Source organism: Procambarus clarkii, chromosome 46 (genome assembly GCF_040958095.1).
Source record: "Procambarus clarkii isolate CNS0578487 chromosome 46, FALCON_Pclarkii_2.0, whole genome shotgun sequence".
Classification (NCBI taxonomy): Eukaryota; Metazoa; Arthropoda; class Malacostraca; order Decapoda; family Cambaridae; genus Procambarus; species Procambarus clarkii.
The window spans coordinates 21,473,565-21,494,708 of record NC_091195.1 but is presented as its reverse complement, the minus strand read 5'-3'; the positions used below and the strand labels follow the sequence as shown (position 1 = coordinate 21,494,708).

Here is a 21,144-nt window from a genome sequence, read left to right as displayed (position 1 = left end):
TATATTAATACATCTTCAGGAGGTGGTAGGATGATGACTTCTGAAGGTGTATTAATATACGAAAGTACTTAAGGAAATTCCTGTTTCAATTCTTCCTCCGTGGTCTGACACTCACATTTTTAATCACGTGTTTATTTTTCGTGATTTACACACATATAGGTATGTATATATGCATATATATGTATGTAAGGCAGACATAAAATGACCTGATTTTTTTATGTATTTATATTTGTGAAATATTGTGCTTGTAACGTGAGAAGTGTTGTTACGGGTTGGACGTCATCATAGTACTGTTGTTATTTATGTACCGTTGTATTTACAGCTTAAATTATTTGTACGCTATATTGGTTTGTTTATACAAGTGTGCTATTGCCAGTGATTGTAGTATTTCTGTAATTGTCATTAAAGTTGCTTTTTACTGCAGGGGTAAACAGGGTTGTAAACAGGGTTGTAAACAGGGTTGTTTCAATGGCGACACCAACAGGATAAGTCACACATCGGAAGGAAATATTTTCTCTCAACTTTGTAAATGTTTGATGTTACGGATTTTTTCTGAAAATGTGTTTCACAGAAGTATTTATCATATATATTTACATACGTGAAATTCGACATCCTTGGTGGATATTTTGTTTCAAGTTGGGGGGGGGGGAGACCATCAGGGGAAAGCACCAAGCCATTACGACTATATAGCACTTGGAAGGGGTCAGGATAAGGATTTGGGATGGGACGGAGGGAAAGGAATGGTGGCCAATCACTTGGACGGTCGGGGATTGAACGCCGACCTGCATGAAGCGAGACCGTTGCTGTCCAGCCCAAGTGGTTGGGGGGATGGAGAGGAAGTGAAATAATAATTCACGTACTACTACTTGCACCAGGTAATTCATTATATCCCAACTACATAAAACGTGGTCCAGTTTCAGCTTATGGGGCGGATCTGAGGAAGCTGTTGACATGGGTCCCCCAGCTTACTTACCATGGAAGGCATGAATTATTGAATTGAAGTATGAATTAAATTTATTGAATTATGTATGTATTATACCGATAGAAACTAGTGATTGTTGGCATCCAAACATATTTGCCGCGGGTCAAAATATCGATGTTCAAGTATTGTATAATGGCAAATTTAGTAATAGGACACTACACTACACTTTGTTCATTAGTAATAGGAAGTTGGGTTAACCCCAGCTGTGTCAGGACACAATTTACAAATGAACAACCCAGCGGGTTTTCTTCCTATTGGAGGGTGTTGTACATGATGCTATGGCGGTGTGTCCACTCACAGGATAAGTGGCGCTGCCCAATAAATACGCCTCTCGGGGCAGAATTAAATTAATTAAATTTAAATCCCATACAAAGCTTCGAAATGTAGATATGACCCAAAAGAGAGTAAGGGGTCATTACACTACACAACCAATTGTTAAAGGACGGGTCCAAGAGCTGCTGTTCCATACCCACAAACAGCTAGGTAAAGCCACACAGTGAAAGGCAGCATGTGCCAGCCCCTCAACTCTGCATACAACACAAGAGATGGAGAGTTGAAATAATAAACATATATTCACTACACAAGTAATAAGGCCTTCACGTGAAGATAAGCTATCACATTGTACACCTGATACTTGCCCTTGACAATTGTCCAGGACGGGCCGAAACGTTGTAGCATTTTCAGATGTTTTGGGCGTCTGATTTTGAAGCAGGTTATTGTGATATACAGTACTATCCGCACTGGTATTGCCAGCTCGTGTAAGTAGTGACCATTCTCTGGTTATATTAGCTGGACGCCTGGCAATACTTGGAGAACAGCGAGAGTCATGTCACTATACATATTACCCGCTGGGCAAGTCATCGACATTACAGAACACCGTAATAATTGTGATTTAAAAAAAATCTGATCTTATTTTAACTATAGTCAACGTGGCATTAGGAACTGGGGGGAACATTACCTTTAACACGCAGGAAATTTGTATACCATTCATTATTTTCGATACTTGGCAAGTTTAAAATCTGTTAAGCATTTAATCTTTGGGTTAGGCAACTAGTCTACATGGCACCAATGGCCTCCTTGTTAAGGGCACATGTTTCCGCTACTGAACCATCTAGTTCTCATAGTAGGTACTAGTCTGTTTTGCTCATATTTGCTGTAGCTTAATCCAGACTGGCTTTGTAATGTGTGAAATAGACAATATATTAATGCAATTTGATTGATCATTGACATATGGAGTAGCATTAAAAACATTTTGTTGCTGTTTACATTAGCATTACTGCTATTGCCACAACTATTACATTTACGAGCTTCTTTGCAAATAAACCTGTATATCTAAAATTATACTCGTATATTTACTACCACATGTGTTTCCTCAGGTACCAACGACTAATGACATTATTGCCTGTGCTCTACCTTTTAACTGGGCATAGGCTATTTTTGTCTATTAGCCTATTGACCCCACTGGTTAATCTCACATGAATTGCGACCCACTAGGCTCGAAGTAGGTCCATAAATTGTTATCGCACAGACTACTTAAGGTTCATTTATTGTCGTTACTGTGTAAGGTGAGCATGTTGGAATTATTGTTCGCCATACTATGATGGGCACATGAATTGTTATTGATTTAGGGACCGCGACGATCGTGGGATCGGATGCGACGCGGGAATTATCGTTCGCCATCATACCATGGACACGTGAATTATCGTTCCTCATTCCATGGACACATGAATTACCGTTCTCTTAAGCCATGGACACATGCATTACCGTTCGCCATGACATGGACACGTGTATTATCGTTCCCTTTGCAATGGACACTTGCATTACCGTTCCCTATGACATGGACACGTGAATTATTTTCCCATCTCATGGAAACGTGAATTATTTTCCCATCTCATGGAAACGTGAATTATAGTTTCGTATTGCGGATACGGGAATTACCGTTTGCATTACTATGGACATGTGAATTATCGTTCCCAAATGCCATGGACATGTGAATTATCAGTCTCCCTCCCATACCACGGGCACGTGAATTATTGGTCTCCCATACCACGGGCACGTAAATTATTGGTCTCCCATACCACGGGCAGGTGAATTATCGGTCTCCCATACCACGGGCAGGTGAATTATCGGTCTCCCATACCACGGGCAGGTGAATTATCGGCCTTCAATACAACGGGCACGCGAATTATCGTTGTCCCGTGCCACGGGCACGCGAATTATCGGTGTCCCGTGCCACGGGCACGCGAATTATCGGTGTCCCGTGCCACGGGCACGCGAATTATCGGTGTCCCGTGCCACGGGCACGCGAATTATCGGTGTCCCGTGCCACGGGCACGCGAATTATCGGTGTCCCGTGCCACGGGCACGCGAATTATCGGTGTCCCGTGCCACGGGCACGCGAATTATCGGTGTCCCGTGCCACGGGCACGCGAATTATCGGTGTCCCGTGCCACGGGCACGCGAATTATCGGTGTCCCGTGCCACGGGCACGCGAATTATCGGTGTCCCGTACTGTGCATTATCAGTGTCCCGTACCTCGGACACACAAATTATAGTTTCGCAGTGCTGTAGAAACATGAATTATCATTTCCATATACCATGGACACATGAATTATCAGTCTCCCGTACCACTGATATGTGAATTTTCGGTCTTCCATACCACGGACACGTGAATTATCAGTCTTCCATACCTCGAACACATGGATTTACAATTTACTTTTCATAACTTGGTATTTTAAAACTTTATCTCTGGGAAATATTAATGCATTTGGTATTATTTTAATATATCCCCTGAGCATTGTTGGACAGGAAGTTTCTTCTTGTGACTGGCTGATATGAACATATACTTTACTATGAAGAAATTCTTCACTTTTTTGTCGTGTGAATTAAAGGTAATCTTTAAAAACTATATTTGATGTAATTTCTCGTACAAAAACCATGTGTCCTATCCTTAGCAGTTTTAAATGCAACCAAAGAGCAAAAAGTACATTTCATATCAACTATCCATGAACATAGTTGATTTTAGTGCTAATATACTGTAACTATTCAAATTTGCATTTAATGATCTAACTCATTTTATATTGATATACTAACTGTTTAATGTTATTTCTTTTCAGATTGACACTCGCAAGAAGGAAATCGTAAAGATTGAGACTTGCTGTCCACAGCCATGAAGGCTATGGAACCAGGGGCACCTATGATATCGGTGCCCGCAGGCGTTCTGAAAGAATTCATGTCGCCCACGAATTCCCGTACTCCAACCCCACCACTATCTGCTGCAGTTACTGTGTCTAACATAACCAATAAAAACTTTTTGCCGACTCTATCCTCTGCCTCAAATTCAAATTCACGAACGTCATCTCCTATATTGCCTAGCTCAATCGATATTTCAGCAGTTACAGTTAATTCAGTCGCCTCAGTATCTACTCCAGAATTGTCCACGTCTGTTGCCCTCACTAATGGTCAAGTGTCAAAAGATGATAGTGTTAGTGACAGTGAGAATGAAGAAAATAAAAAATCTAAAACTTTTGATAAAAAGGAGGAGGCACCAGAAAAGCGAAGTATACCTGAAGTGTTAGTTAATGGTGTTACGTCGGGGGTTAAAAGAACGAGTGAGGATGAAGGCGGCTCGGAAAAGCCAGATCTAAAGAAGATCAGAGTATTTAAGCCCACACCAGAAGATGTGCATAAGGTATGTACAGGTATTTAGAAAGTTGTACATAAAATACATTGCACAATGAAATCACGAACGTGAGGCCTATGAGAAAATATCAAGGCTTCCGAATGAGATTGTGCCCGCATCCCTGAACTCCTTGGTCACATGCACTAGTGACAGAACCATAGTGATAGTGTGCCTTAGTAGTTCTGGGATGCGAGTTCGATCAAATTGTACGGCTTCACTATTTTCACATATACTGTGCTGTATTGGTACATAATGAAAATGTCTATGACAGTGAACATGGTTATATATAAGTACAAAGTTGTGAAAAATACTGTGCATGTAAAAACAAATATAAAATAAAATTGTGACATAATTTGTATAATATAAATATTTAATATTTACAAAGTTTATATGGAACTAATATATTTATATTATATATATACAATAGTTGTATTCCAATTCAATATTTATATTTTCTATTCTTTAAAAAAAAATATTGATGTAAATATTTACATTTTCATAGTGAGCACATTTTAGTACTTTTCACATTCTAATTGTCATACAAAGCTGCTGAGAATTTTTTTTATAAAAAATTAATATAAATATACAGTAGTATATTTTGGTATCAGTCTTTCTTGTAGACACATCGTTGCATATGGCAAAGGGTAAGACCAGTGATTCTAGCACAAATCTTTATTTTTTATGTTTTTCACTAGGAAAGGAAGTAAAAAAAAAATGAATTCTTCATCGTTTATTTTACAGTTTGGCTTAATACTTAGATGTTTCATGGATCCTGTCATTATCTTCAGTGCCAGAAAGGAAGTGAATACAAGTTAACTGAAACTGCTGAACATGTACAGTAATCATATGAACATATACAACCCACAATTTGTGGGTTGGACATGTTTATGAGTGGGATTGGGGGGTTATAGATAGAAGCTGCCTCGTATGGGCCAATAGCCCTTCTGCAGTTACCTTGTTCTTATGTAATCAAGAACGAGATGAAGTTAGTTAAGAGCTGGATTATGCTGCCTTGGTCTCCAGGATCGTAGAATGTACCAAAGTGCGAGCTTAGGTACCATATTCAAGACCAAGGCAGACTATCCAGCTCTTACCTCATCTTTCTTGACTTTATATTCAGTAGCTTCAGCATATTCAGGGCTTTGGGAGTAGAAGAACTCCCAGGACCCCATCAAGCGGGTATCAAGCAGTTAACTTGTAACCACTTCTTCTTTGCCTTGCTCAGAGAGGACTGAACAGTAGATCAGTGGTCTCACATCTTGCTGGACATGTCGAATCCCCCAACCATCCATGTTGGCCGTTCCATCCCTCTGTGTCCTATCCCAAACCCTTCTCACTCCCCCCCCCCAAGTAGTCTTAGAATTGGGCCAAATTATAAAACGAACTTCGAGTTCATTTTTAGACTTCCTTCCCTAAATAACATAAGATATAGATAAGATTTGTGCTGGAATCATTTATTTGTTTTAGCCCTATCTGTCATATTCAATAACCATACATACATACATACATACATACATACATACATACATACATACATACATACATACATACATACATACTTTACATTCATTACATTCATTAAAGGTTTGTGAAATACGTTTTGTAGTTCATTAGTGTTCTTGAATTGTAATTACTGTACTCTAATTATGTATTGTACGTATGTATTGTATGTATGTTAGATCTACAGAGTATGTAACCCAACTCTACTCATCAAATAAAATGTATATAATATTGTATATAATATTATATAATATATTATATTACAGAGGCTCCTCCAAAATCTGGACCAACATATATCGGATCCCTCTAAACAACGAACCAAATCCACCAACCAGATTTCCCCCCCAAAATTCGGATTTCTAAAAAATAAATCCGGGTTCCGGGCGGGATATAGTGAAGTCCGGGTTGACGGTTCTTCACGAAAAGTAACTTTCATCAAATTTTATTTTTAGCCTATTTTTGTTATTCATTTTTTTTTCATGCAAATATTCAAAATGTCCTTAAGATGTACTCACTAGAAAGGAGCCGAGAGAGGTGTCACATTATATATACAATACTGTACTGTGTGTATACAGTATATGTAATATATATAATGTAATATGGAAGATTACACACAAATCACAATAGTAGCGTGATGCTACTATTGTGATATACTATGTAATCACAACTGTAGCGTGATGCATCAAATGAACAAATCCATAAGGGCCGTGATGAGGGTTTGAACCTACATCCGAGAGGATCCCAGACACGCCTTAATCGACTGTGCAATGACATGGTAAAAGAATTGCAATCGAGAGTTCATCTACCCTCATATGGATCCTGCAGTCTCTCCGAGACACAAACCAGGGTTTTACATAATTCCCCCGTGCACCCGGGCTGGTGGATGCATGGGGTCAAAGTGCAGGAGCGATTTTTGAAATAAAGGGGAATTCAGAAAACACATACGGCACGCATAGTCACAATAAACCACCCAAGTTATTGGAACTGTCTCAAATCTCTCAATGTACTTTAAAAAAAACAAGATGAGGTGTACCATATAATATATACGTGCAAGATACAGAAAGGGCAGGTCCCAAATTTACACAGTAAAATAACTACATGCTGGAATGACCAGTATTGTAGAGTATACAGGATAGAACAATTGGAGAGTAGAAATGAGGCACAATTGCAGAACACTGTCAACATAAGAGATCCACAGCTATTCAGTAGCATACCAACAAACATAAGAAATATTAAGGGAGTAAATTTGATTGTGGTCAAGAAACATTTAGAAATGTTGCTGCAAGCATGCTGGTCCAGTTGGGTGTTGTGGATGTATTGGCCTGTGCTCCGTTGCAAGCAGCACCCTGTTGGACCTAGTTATCAAAAGTCAAGTCTGGCCCCAGCTGTGCTTTGGGAGTAGAACACCCAGAACCTACTCCCAGGTATACCTCAGATATACTGTGCTATAAATTTTACAAATGAGTTTTGTGACTTTTTCCTGGGGGCATCGAGACCTTTTGTGAGGGGGTACCTGTACAGACCATGTGGTTTTCCTTGTATGACCTCTCTGTACTCTAGTATTTTTACTGGCTTTTCTTCTGAAGATAGTCATGTCGTGCATCAAGAGTAGTATCAGTATATCAGGCAAGGGGTAAGAGGAATGGCCTTACCATACACACTTCTGGTCACCACATGAGACCAGAACGCATGGCAGGATGTGCAGAATACCCCCATTAAAAAGCAGAAGTGCAATAGGTACTCTTGAGAGAGAACTATCGACATCAGAGGCCCGAGACTGTTCAACACGCTTCCACTACACATAAGGGACATAACTGGCTGACCCCTCATAAGAGAGAAGAGAGAACTTGATAAACACCTCCAAAGGATACCTGATAAACCAGGCTGTGACTCATATGTGAGGCTGCAAGGAGCCGCGTCAAACAGCCTGGTTAATCAGTCCAACAACGAGAAGGCCTGGTTGATGACTGGGTCTGGGGGACACTAAGCCCCGAAACCATTACAAGGTAACCCTAAGGGAGCCGGTCGGTCGAGCGGACAGCACGCTGGACTTGTGATCCTGTGGTCCTGGGTTCGATCCCAGGCACCGGCGAGAAACAAGGGGCAGAGTTTCTTTCACCCTACGCCCCTGTTACCTAGCAGTAAAATAGGTACCTGGGTGTTAGTCAGCTGTCACGGGCTGCTTCCTGGGCGGTGGAGGCCTGGTCGAGGACCGGGCCGCGGGGACACTAAAGCCCCGAAATCATCTCAAGATAACCTCAAGGTAAGGTAACCATGAATAAGAAGTAAAAGTAAATAGAGAAACACGTGATCCTCCCCCCCCCCCCTCCTCCCAGACGTGAAGGAGGAGTGTGCTTCCTACTGTTTTAAAACTATTTCAGACAAAAGGAGCAAATGAAGCAGATCATATTGTTGTGAATAAAATAAGAGAAATGGTGGTACAGAAAAAGTAACACTAAAGCATTAAAACCTTCTAAACGTGAAGATGTGGATGATTGTGTTTACCAGTGACTTGTGTAGCCTTGTAGCCAGGGGCTGGGTGTTGGTGGTGCACAGTTACAGTCTGTAGTTGAAGGTTCCACATTAAGCACGGATACTGAGGACTTTAAAACTAATTCAGGGTAACTGCGGAAGTTTAACAGATGGTACAACATGGTACTATGCTTGTATTCTGCTTATTATCAAGACCAGTCAATGAAATTTTTAATGGGTTTTGTTCCTTATTATTTATATATGGAACACAAAAATCATTATATTGTTTGTCTGACTGTGCTTAAAAATATTATATTATTTGCTATAAGATAAATCCTGAAAATTGAGTAATAAATAGCCATAAACGAGCAATTTTTTTAAAATCCGGGTTTCATACAAATCCGGATTGGGTTTGGAATGATATGATCTGGATTTTGGAGGTGTCATTGTACAGTATAAACATACAGTACTGTATTTACTGTATTTGTATTTACTATTTGCCTACAGAATTGAGCTATTGGCTCCTGGAAACTGCCCTTCTAACCACCCTTTTTTTTTCTTTATTATGTCTCCTACATATATTTCTCTGTAATACATGCGCGTGTACGCACGCACGCACATCCCCAGGAAGCATCCGGAGCAGCTGTCTAACTCCCAGGTACCTATTTACTGCTAGGTGAACAGGGCATCAGGTGAAAGAAGCTGCCCATTTGTTTCTGCCTTGGCTGGGAATCGAACCCGGGCCCTTAGGGCTATGACTCACAAGTGCTGTCCACTCGGTTGCGAGGCCCTGTGCGTAATGTGTGTGTGTGTGTATATATATAATAATATAATAATATAATATAATATATATATAATGTAAACCACAAGAGCACACAAATAACATTTCAGTCATATAGCATGTAGGAGAAGCGAACTCTCAACTAGAGAGTTTACTAGAGCAGACCAGTGCCTAGGTTTTTCATCTCTTCCCAGAGGGATTAGTTATTAAAAAAGAGTAAATAAATTAAACCTTACTTCACTCGAATGACACCTTAAAATTCTTAGAGGAATTAAAATGGCAGATTATTTGGAGTGGGAGGTATGAACTAGGGTAATCAGATGGAAACTAAATATATGTGATGGCCACCGGCTAACTGAGCCGGTGGCTGAGAGGGCAGAACACTGGACGCGTAATCCTGTAGTCCCGGGTTTGATCCCAGGCGCCGGCGAGAAACGATGGGCAGAGTTTCTTTCACCCTGATGCCTCTGTTACCTAGCAGTAAATAGGTACCTGGGAGTTAGTCAGCTGTCACGGGCTGCTTCCTGGGGGTGGAGGCCTCGTCAAGGATCGGGCTGCGGGGACACTAAAGCCCCAAAATCATCTCAAGATAACCTCAAGAAGATATGTATGCCCTAAATGAGTCGGATGCATTAAAAATAATTGCATTCAGTGTTGTAGTAATGAAAAAATTGAATTCACTATAAAGTAGTGGTGGAAGAATCGGACTCGATACACAGTGAATATAAGAGCTCAGTTGACTCGGGAACCTGTTCAACAGTTGATTGAGGGCTGATAGGCAAGACCAAGAAGCTAAAGCCAAACCCCAGCTAGCACAATAGGGGCAATTACTCTGTCTCAACCAATACAACCCTTTGACCAAACCCAAACATGAACATATATTTACACCCACCCATTCCTGCCCCCACCCATACCCGTTCCTTTTGCCACCCATTCTTACCCTACCCATTGTGGCCCCACTCTTAACAGAATTTTATGCTATGAAAATGGGGAGTGTATTGAAAGGAAATGGGAGAGAATAGAAGAGAGGTAGGAGCTTGAAAATACAAGCAAAGGAGAACAGCATGAAAGAAGCAGCTAGGAGAGGAAAGGAGGAAGGGGGTCTAAGGAAGAGAAAAGGACAGAGAGAGAGAGAGAGAGAGAGAGAGAGAGAGAGAGAGAGAGAGAGAGAGAGAGATGGAGAGAGATGGAGAGAGAGAGAGAGAGATGGAGAGAGATGGAGAGAGAGAGAGAGAGATGGAGAGAGATGGAGAGAGAGAGAGAGAGATGGAGAGAGAGAGAGAGATGGAGAGAGAGAGAGAGATGGAGAGAGAGAGAGAGATGGAGAGAGAGAGAGAGAGAGAGAGAGAGAGAGAGAGAGAGAGATGGAGAGAGAGATGGAGAGAGAGAGATAGAGATGGAGAGAGAGAGATGGAGAGAGAGAGAGAGAGAGATGGATGCTGCCTCCATCCACTATGTTTCAGAGTTTGTGATTTTATATATATATATATATATATATATATATATATATATATATATATATATATATATATATATATATATATATATATATATATATAATATGTATATATAATACACACACACACATGACTTTTGTTAGGCCAAAGCTAGAATATGCAGCTGTTGTGTGGTGCCCATATCTTAAGAAGCACATCAACAAACTGGAAAAGGTGCAAAGACATCCTACGAAGTGGCTCCCAGAACTGAAGGGCAAGAGCTACGAGGAGAGGTTGGAAGCATTAAACATGCCAAAACTAGAAGACAGAAGAAAAAGAGGTGATATGATCACTACATACAAAATAGCAACAGGAATTGATAAAATCGACAGGGAAGATTTCCTGAGACCTGGAACTTCAAGAACAAGAGGTCATAGATTTAAACTAGCTAAACACAGATGCCGAAGAAATATAAGAAAATTCACCTTCGCAAACAGAGTGGTAGACGGTTGGAACAAGTTAAGTGAGAAGGTGGTGGAGGCCAAGACCGTCAGTAGTTTCAAAGCGTTATATGACAAAGAGTGCTGGGAAGACGGGACACCACGAGCGTAGCTCTCATCCTGTAACTACACTTAGGTAATTACACATACCTACCTAAAGGTTCATCTAAACCTTTGATGATAGGGTTCATTTGAATCTAAAGGTTCAAAGGTTTGCCACCAGACTAGTACCCGAGCTGAGAGGTATGAGCTACGAGGAGAGACTACGAGAATTAAACCTCACTTCGCTGGAAGACAGAAGAGTAAGGAGGGACATGATCACCACATTCAAGATTCTGAAGGGAATTGATAGGGTAGATAAAGACAGTCTATTTAACAGAAGGGGAACACGTACAAGAGGACACAGGTGGAAACTGAGTGCCCAAATTTAGTGTCAGAGTGGTGGACAAATGGAATGCATTAGGAAGAGATGTGGTGGAGGCTGACTCCATGCACAGTTTCAAGTGTAGATATGATAAGAGCCCGATAGGCTCAGGAATCTGTACTCCTGTTGATTGACGGTTGAGAGGCGGGACCAAAGAGCCAGAGCTCAACCCCCGCAAACACAACTAGGCGAGTAACTAGGTGAGTACACACATACACGCACATACATACACATTTCGTATCTGGACGTGGCCTAGCGGGTATGGCGTGCGTCTGGTCTTGCCCAGAACGTTAGTTCGATCCCCTTCCTGCTCCATTGATTTCCTTACTGTTATTTCCTTGTGTATTCTTTGGGGCCTGGTAGCCTGGTGGATAGCGCGCAGGACTCGTAATTCTGTGGCACGGGTTTGATTCCCACACCAGGCAGAAACAAATGGGTAAAGTTTCTTTCACTCTGAATGCCCCTGTTACCTAGCAGTAAATAGGTACCTGGGAGTTAGTCAGCTGTCATGGGCTGCTTCTTGGGGTGTGTGTGTGTATGTGTGTGTGTGTACTCACCTAGTTGTACTCACCTAGTTGTGCTTGCGGGGGTTGAGCTCTGGCTCTTTGGTCCCGCCTCTCAACCGTCAATCAACAGGTGTACAGATTCCTGAGCATATTGGGCTCTATCATATCTACACTTGAAACTGTGTATGGAGTCAGCCTCCACCACATCACTTCCTAATGCATTCCATTTGTCAACCACTCTGACACTAAAAAAGTTCTTTCTAATATCTCTGTGGCTCATTTGGGCACTCAGTTTCCACCTGTGTCCCCTTGTGCGTGTTCCCCTTGTGTTAAATACTGTCTTTATCTACCCTATCAATTCCCTTCAGAATCTTGAATGTGGTGATCATGTCCCCCCTTACTCTTCTGTCTTCCAGCGAAGTGAGGTTTAATTCTCGTAGTCTCTCCTCGTAGCTCATACCTCTCAGCTCGGGTACTAGTCTGGTGGCAAACCTTTGAACCTTTTCCAGTTTAGTCTTATCCTTGACTAGATATGGACTCCATGCTGGGGCTGCATACTCCAGGATTGGCCTAACATATGTGGTATACAAAGTTCTGAATGATTCTTTACACAAGTTTCTGAATGCCGTTCGTATGTTGGCCAGCCTGGCATATGCCGCTGATGTTATCCGCTTGATATGTGCTGCAGGAGACAGGTCTGGCGTGATATCAACCCCAAGTCTTTTTCCTTCTCTGACTCTGGAAGAATTTCCTCTCCCAGATGATACCTTGTATCTGGCCTCCTGCTCCCTACACCTATCTTCATTACATTACATTTGGTTGGGTTAAACTCTAACAACCATTTGTTCGACCATTCCTTCAGCTTGTCTAGGTCTTCTTGAAGCCTCAAACAGTCCTCTTCTGTTTTAATCCTTCTCATAATTTTAGCATCGTCCGCAAACATTGAGAGAAATGAATTGATACCCTCCGGGAGATCATTTACATATATCAGAAACAAGATAGGACCGAGTACAGAGCCCTGTGGGACTCCACTGGTGACTTCACGCCAATCGGAGGTCTCGCCCCTCACCGTAACTCTCTGCTTCCTATTGCTTAGATACTCCCTTATCCTCTGGAGCACCTTACCAGCTACACCTGCCTGTCTCTCCAGCTTATGTACCAGCCTCTTATGCGGTACTGTGTCAAAGGCTTTCTGACAATCCAAGAAAAATGCAGTCCGCCCAGCCCTCTCTTTCTTGCTTAATCTTTGTCACCTGATCGTAGAATTCTATCAAGCCTGTAAGGCAAGATTTACCCTCCCTGAACCCATGTTGGCGATTTGTCACGAAGTCCCTTCTCTCCAGATGTGTTACCAGGTTTTTTCTCACGATCTTCTCCATCACCTTGCATGGTATACAAGTCAAGGACACTGGCCTGTAGTTCAGTGCCTCTTGCCTGTCGCCCTTTTTGTATATTGGGACCACATTTGCCGTCTTCCATATTTCTGGTAGGTCTCCCGTCTCCAGTGACTTACTATACACTATGGAGAGTGGCAAGCAAAGTGCCTCTGCACACTCTTTCAGTATCCATGGTGAGATCCCATCTGGACCAACAGCCTTTCTAACATCCAGATCCAGCAGGTGTCTCTTGACCTCCTCTCTCGTAATTTCGAACTCTTCCAAGGCCGCCTGGTTTACCTCCCTTTCTCCTAGCATAGTGACCTCACCTTGTTCTATTGTGAAGACCTCCTGGAACCTCTTGTTGAGTTCTTCACACACCTCTGTCATTCTCTGTATACTTGTCCTTGCCTGTTCGAAGTTTCAATACCTGTTCTTTCACTGTTGTATTCCTTCTGATGTGACGGTGGAGTAGCTTTGGTTCGGTCTTGGCTTTGTTTGCTATATCATTTTCAAAACTTTTCTCTGCTTCTCTTCTCACCCTGACGTACACATTCCTCTGTGTGTGTGTGTGTGTGTGTGTGTGTGTGTGTGTTTACTAGTTGTGTTTTTACTGGGGTTGAGCTCTGCTCTTTCGGCCCGCCTCTCAACTGTCAATCAACTGTTTACTAACTACTATTTTTTTTTTTTTTTTTTTCCCCCACACCACACACACACACCCCCCAGGAAGCAGCCCGTGACAGCTGACTAACTCCCAGGTACCTATTTACTGCTAGGTAACAGGGGCATTCAGGGTGAGAGAAACTTTGCCCATTTGTTTCTGCCTCGTGCGGGAATCGAACCCGCGCCACAGAATTACGAATCCTGCGCTCTATCCACCAGGCTACGAGGCCCCACAGAGGCCCGAGGTGTGTGTGTGTGTGTGTGTGTGTGTGTGTGTGTGTGTGTGTGTGTGTGTGTGTGTGTGTGTGTGTGTGTGTGTGTGTGTGTGTGTGTGTGGGGTGTGGGGTGTGGGGTGTGGAAAAAAAATGTAGTTAGTAAACAGTTAATTGACAGTTGAGAGGCGGGCCGAAAGAGCAAAGCTCAACCCTCGCAAACACAACTACGTGAATACACACAGACAATATTACTATCACACTACCAAACTCGCCAAAGTCAACACTAACGAGTGCCCTGGCACGAGTCTGACCTCTCCCTGCCTCACAGAGCCTAGAGTCAGACTATCGTTGATTATGACTGAATTTGGGATCTGAAACTCTGAATGTCCTGCTTGATACCTGTTTGATGGGGGTTCTGAGAGTTCTTCAACTCCCCAAGCTTGGCCCGACACCAGGCTTAACTTGTGAGAGCTAGAGAGACTCTCTCTACTATAGCTATTTAAATGAAATCCAAGAGGAGCCAGGCTCCTCCCACAAATGACCAGGGACTATCAAGTGTACAGACTGGGAACAAAGGCGTGCTGGGCTATCAGATGCTATGCTGATCTGACCTCAAGGCTTGCCAACCTGATCTCAAGGCTTGCCAACCTGACCTCAAGGCTTGTCAACCTGACCCCAATCAAGGCTTGACAACCTAACCTAACCTCATTGGTTGTTTACACAGCTGGTGGAACCTTGTAAGGTGTGAACAGCACACGAGCCAACCTGGTGCCTAGTCTGAGCTCCTCTCTACAGCTCTATATAATGTATTGTATATACATATATACAGTACAGTATATATAAATGTGCCTAATAGCCAGAACTGCACTACAGTACTTGGTCTAGTATGCAAGATCCGGTGTGCTAACAGGCTGAATGATTTTCGTAATTTTCAAAAATTTCTTTTCAAATTGGTCCCTTTCTAACAATAATAATCTATTATATAAGGAACATGAATTACTGACTTGGTTATGTTAGATTATGATAGGATTGGATAGGTTAGGTTAGATAAAATTTGTTATTTGACACAAGGAACATAAAATTGCAATCATTTGTAATACAATGAAAACTTTATCATTTCATAAAAAAATTAGTTTGAAAAATTAAATATTTCACAAAAATTTGGCTTGTTAGACAACTCTGGCTAGTCATACATAGTGTTAAAACCCATTCCCTTTCCCATCCACTTCTACTTCTGCCCACTCCTGCTCCGGTCTGTTTTGCTTCCTATTGCTCGACTTGCGTAATTGTGCTTGTTGAGGATAAACGTCAGCTCTCTGGTCTTGCTTCTCAATCTAAGGTTTAAGGAGGATCTCATAAATGCATTTTGTAATTTAAGAGTTACATCATTAGTCAAGTTGGGGAATCCATTTAATACAGTTGATTTACAAATCCAGCGATCTTGAGAAGCATTATGTCTTGAAAAGCAAAAACTGTATTGTATTGAACTATCGGAATCATGTAATAAAGCACAGTACTGTGCTTTAGTACAGTACTGTGTACAATACAGTACTTAGTTAAAATATTGGTTTGCCTCTGAAATAAATACATCTAGACCTATAAAACGGAATATTTCCCTCTGTGCGTCTGTTCGAGGTTGAGGGCCAGATGCTTGTGGCTAGTGTTAATGAACTTTGCAGGGTGGCTGGTCTCTGTCCAGGGATGATCATTGGCATGAAATTGGAACTTACACTTATTTTCAATCTCACTAAATAACAAATTCCATCCTCTATTCATGTAGAATATTATTTTATACATGATTATATGTTAATTTCTCTTATTTTGTTTATTGATGAAGACAGTATTTAGTGAAAATTGCTACAAGGATGAAGGGAAAGTGGTGAAGAGTAGTGGTGGTGGTGGTGGGTAGGGAAGGTGGTGTAAGGATAGAGAAGGCAGTGATGGACAGTGTGGTGGTGGTGGTGGGTAGGGAAGGTGGTGTAAGGATAGAGAAGGCAGTGATGGACAGTGGTGGTGGTGGTGGTGGTGGTGGGTAGGGAAGGTGGTGTAAGGATAGAGAAGGCAGTGATGGACAGTGTGGTGGTGGTGGTGGTGGTGGGTAGGGAAGGTGGTGTAAGGATAGAGAAGGCAGTGATGGACAGTGTGGTGGTGGTGGGTAGGGAAGGTGGTGTAAGGATAGAGAAGGCAGTGATGGACAGTGGTGGTGGTGGTGAAGGAGGTTATATCTCGAGATGATTTCGGGGTTTAGCGTCCCCGCGGCCCGGTCCTCGACCAGGCCTCCTTTGTGTTACACACACCCAGGAAGCAGCCCGTGGCAGCTGTTTAACTCCCAGGTACCTATTTACTGCTAGGTGAACTGGGGCATCAGGGTGAAAGAAATTCTGCCCATTTGTTTTCGCCTCTGCCGGGGATCGAACCCGTAACCTTAGGACTACGAATCCCGAGCACTGTCCACTCAGCCATCAGGCCCGTCAAGGAGAGGGAAGGTAGTGAAATGATGATGATAGTAGACGGGGATAACTAGCAGTGTTTGGATAGTGGAAATGGTATGCAGTGAAAAGGATTATAATGATGATTACAGTGATTAAGAATGTGTGTAGTGAAGATGGTTACAATGAAAAAAAGCTATGGACGATTTGTTAAAGTAATGAAGATATAGTAGTACAGTACTGTATGTGCCTTACAATGTGGCGTCCATCACCCGAACAACACTTGAGTACAGTCATTTCTCTACAGTACGTTGGTGTTGATTTAGGGGTAAATTTATACAGTATATTTGTAGTATACTGTACAGTATTTACTTTTACTTAACTAGTGTAAAAGATATTATGTTCTGGATATTAGTGATAAAAATGATTCAGCAAGGCTTGTTAAGCATTAATAATGATTCAGCAAGGCTTGTTAAGCATTAATAATGATTCAGCAAGGCTTGTTAAGCATTAATAATGATTCAGCAAGGCTTGTTAAGCATTAATAATGATTCAACAAGGCTTGTTAAGCATTAATAATGATTCAACAAGGCTTGTTAAGCATTAATAATGATTCAGCAAGGCTTGTTAAGCATTAATAATGATTCAGCAAGGCTTGTTAAGCATTAATAATGATTCAGCAAGGCTTGTTAAGCATTAACAATGATTCAACAAGGCTTGTTAAGCATTAACAATGATTCAGTAAGGCTTGTTAAGCATTAATAATGATTCAGCAAGGCTTGTTAAGCATTAATAATGATTCAGCAAGGCTTTTTAAGCATTAATAATGATTCAACAAGGCTTGTTAAGCATTAATTATGTACCATTGCTAAAGTTATGTATATTGGATTATACAAAACCGTTTTCTTATTCTGTTTCAGACTATTAAGGAATTTAATCAACATCTGGATCAAGTCTCCAAGAAATATGGGGACAGTGACATACAAGAAAACAAGGACCTTGCAACTATAAACGAACTACGAAGTTGTTATAATAATGTTCCGGCGGGAGCTGGAGTTGTTAGTGGTGTTTGTAGTGGGGATGGAAACAGTTCTGTCGTTGGTCAGGCAAATGTTGCGACTAAAGCGCTCGTAAACTCGGGACAGTCTAAGGATGTGGAAGTTTTAACGGCGACCCCTAAAATGCGCGAAGTGTTGACTCCCATCTCCAAGGAGAGAGAGATAATTAACTCTAATATGAGAGAAAGAGTGACGACAGTTGTAGATAAGGAAAATAAGCAAATTAAAAGAAGACTACAGAGACTTCCGAGGAAGGTATGTTGTGATTCTTACTGTTTGTATTAATTATTTATTAGTCCGTGTGTGTGTGTGCGTGCGTGTGTGCGTGCGTGCGTGCGTGCGTGCGTGCGTGCGTGCGTGTGTGTACGCGTGCGTGCATTTTTATCTTCACTGGCTTATGACTATCTAGTCATAAGACATAAGACTTACTGTCTTTGATTATGACACATCTTATAACCTTGAAGGTTGGCCTGGGAAGTCTCTTTTTTTTTTCCGTATTGGGTTACTGAGGTCCCTCTGGCACAGGGCGAGGAAATCCATGTGGTGACCCATCCTATTTCTACCCAAGCCCAGTGGTGTTTGAGCAAATGACACACCTGTCATCCACTATACCTTCTTACCATGCCAAGTACACACTACACGTTTAGAGTTTTCTTCTATCATAAAAACAAATATAAAATATGAATTTCATGTTTATCCTCCTGCCATTGCTTGTTGGGGGTGGAGAAGAGGCTCAGTTAAATATAGACAAAAGTGAGTTACATGACTGGGTTTGTTTATATTTTACAGCTCTACTGTTCAGCTCTGAAAACCTTGCCACAAGCAATTAGTGAAGTGTCGCTAGTTACAATTTGAAAATGAAATTTGGTTATTTCCTTATACTGTAATTTATGTTAGTTTCTGCATTCATTGCTTCATGGTGATACTGTAGTGTACTTAGAAGTCTAAACACTGCATTCACTCTCTGGTAAATAGTAAGAGGCACAACTATAATAGTTGACCAGACCACACACTAGAAGTTGAAGGGACGACGACGTTTCGGTCCGTCCTGGATCATTCTCAAGTCACCGACTTGAGAATGGTCCAGGACGGACCGAAACGTCGTCGTCCCTTCAACTTCTAGTATGTGGTCTGGTCAACATACTTCAGCCACATTATTGTGACTCATTGCCTGCACCACTATAATAGGTTTATATTGGGATTAGTGGACCAACTACAGTACATCCATTCTTCACCGAAGGTTAATGGGGGGGGGGTCCTTGATCGCTCACAGGCTGCAGTAAGAAAAAAGGCAACCAAACCTTAGGAATAGTTAACTGAACCTTTGACTTAAAGAAAAGGATTATTTAATTTTATTACCGAGTTAAAATACTGTACTGAACAAGTGGGAGGATATTGCTCCAGATCACTCCTTTAAAAGGTCAAATGTAGCAGAAAAGAGGAGATGCTTTTTCACCCATAAGGCTAGAAACCCATGCAACTGCCTACGTGCTGAAGCCATAAGTGCCAAGACATTACTTCAGTTCAAAACACAAACGGAAAAAAACATCAGGAACAATGCGGTGGGATACCTGGAGAGGGGGGGGGGGGAGTTCTTCTACTCCTCAAGTCCAACCTGAGGCTAGGCTCGACCTTTCTTTGACAAGCTGTTGACTTCTTGTCCCTGTCGAGGCCACTAGAGGGATAGTGGCCTTCAGGTAAATTCAGGTAAATTCATGATCCTGGCGACTGTCATATAAAATGCCAAACACCATGAAGACCCAACCTCAAAACAACATGAGGAGAACAACTCTACTCACCTTGCCTGGTGTCATGTCATGGCGATAACCCTCGCATCACAAACCACTTTGTATTGCATCTTAATATATATTTTTGACTTGTAATGCCTATTAATTTCCTAAACATATGTAGTGGAGCATAAACAATAATGCCAAGATGATCATCCTTGGGTACTTCCTGAAGTAATATATTGTATGTAGGTACTTGTACAAAGAGCAATACTCCCAGTGATATGTTTATTCAATTAGGTCCTCTCATCCCTTACCATGAGGATTTTATACTTGTTCTTGTAGTGATGGCTCATAATTTGATGCTGGCATAGGAGTTAAAGTTGTCTTTCCTTGTTTTGGCTGTTTGTAACAATTTTCCTGACAACAGTCCCCATTGCACAAGTCAAGCTTGGCCTTGGGCTGGGCTTGGGAAGTAGAAGAACTCCAGAACCCCATGAAGCTGGTATTTCTCAGAGGGCCAGGAGCCAGATTCACAAAGCAATTACACAAGCACTTACGAACCTGTACAGCTTTTGTCAATCTTTGGCTGCTTTGTTTACAATTATTAAACAGTTAATGAGCTCCGAAGCACCAGGAGGCTGTTTATAACAATAACAACAGTTGATTAGGATTTTTTCATGCTTGTCAACTGTTTAATAAATGTAACCAAAGTCGCCAAAGATCGAGGAAAGATGTACACGGTCGTAAGTGCTTGCATAACTGCTCCATGAATCTGCCCCCTGGTTGGCAGTGTCTGTGCTTAAGCACTTGGGTTGCCAAGCTTTAGGAAACTGCACCACACATTTTAGACCCAGCCTGACTTACTGGAAGCCAAGGCAAAAGTCTTATAGGCAATAAGACTTTTGCTGATCCCCAAACTTGTCGTTTGGGGATCAGCAATCTTCTCAAAATCAAGACAATATGATCACCCTCACAAAGAATATGTCCAGAAAAAAAGCAAAGCATAATAGACAACTGCAAGGTTCACATAAAAAAAGAAATGATGCAACAAGCAATCCACTCAGTAGTTAGTTACCTTCCCCCATCCCTATTAGAGCAGGGCCGGATCTATCTTTAGGTTATCTTGAGATGATTTCGTGGCTTAACGTCCCCGTGGCCCGGGGTCGCTAGGCAACTTTGCCTCTGAAAGAAACTCTGCTCATTTGTTTCTGCCTCCACCAGGGATCGAGCCTGGAACCTTAGGACTACGAATCCAAAGTGCTGTCCACTCAGCTGTCAGACCCCAGATTATGCAATAGGCCCAGTAGGCCATGGTCAAGGGCCCTCCAACACTAGGGGACCTCACTATCACTTTTATTGTACCATAAAATGAATAAATACAAAAAAATAC

The 21,144-nt window shown here is 41.8% G+C and overlaps 1 protein-coding gene across 27 annotated transcripts in view; it reads left to right on the top strand.

Moving 5' to 3' along the window:
* Window positions 1–21,144, top strand: part of LOC123770459 (activating transcription factor 7-interacting protein 1) — a 206,428-nt gene that overhangs the window by 118,220 nt on the left and 67,064 nt on the right. For 15 of the 27 annotated variants that reach the window (XM_069301817.1, XM_069301818.1, XM_069301821.1 and 12 more), the window contains 3 exons: window positions 4,099–4,673; window positions 6,431–6,589; window positions 17,887–18,279. In XM_069301817.1, coding sequence (XP_069157918.1) covers window positions 4,152–4,673; window positions 6,431–6,589; window positions 17,887–18,279 — 1,074 coding nt within the window. In that variant the 5' untranslated portion in view covers window positions 4,099–4,151. The remainder of the gene's footprint in view (window positions 1–4,098; window positions 4,674–6,430; window positions 6,590–17,886; window positions 18,280–21,144) is intronic. The other 12 variants (XM_069301831.1, XM_069301826.1, XM_069301824.1 and 9 more) reach the window with 1 other exon arrangement.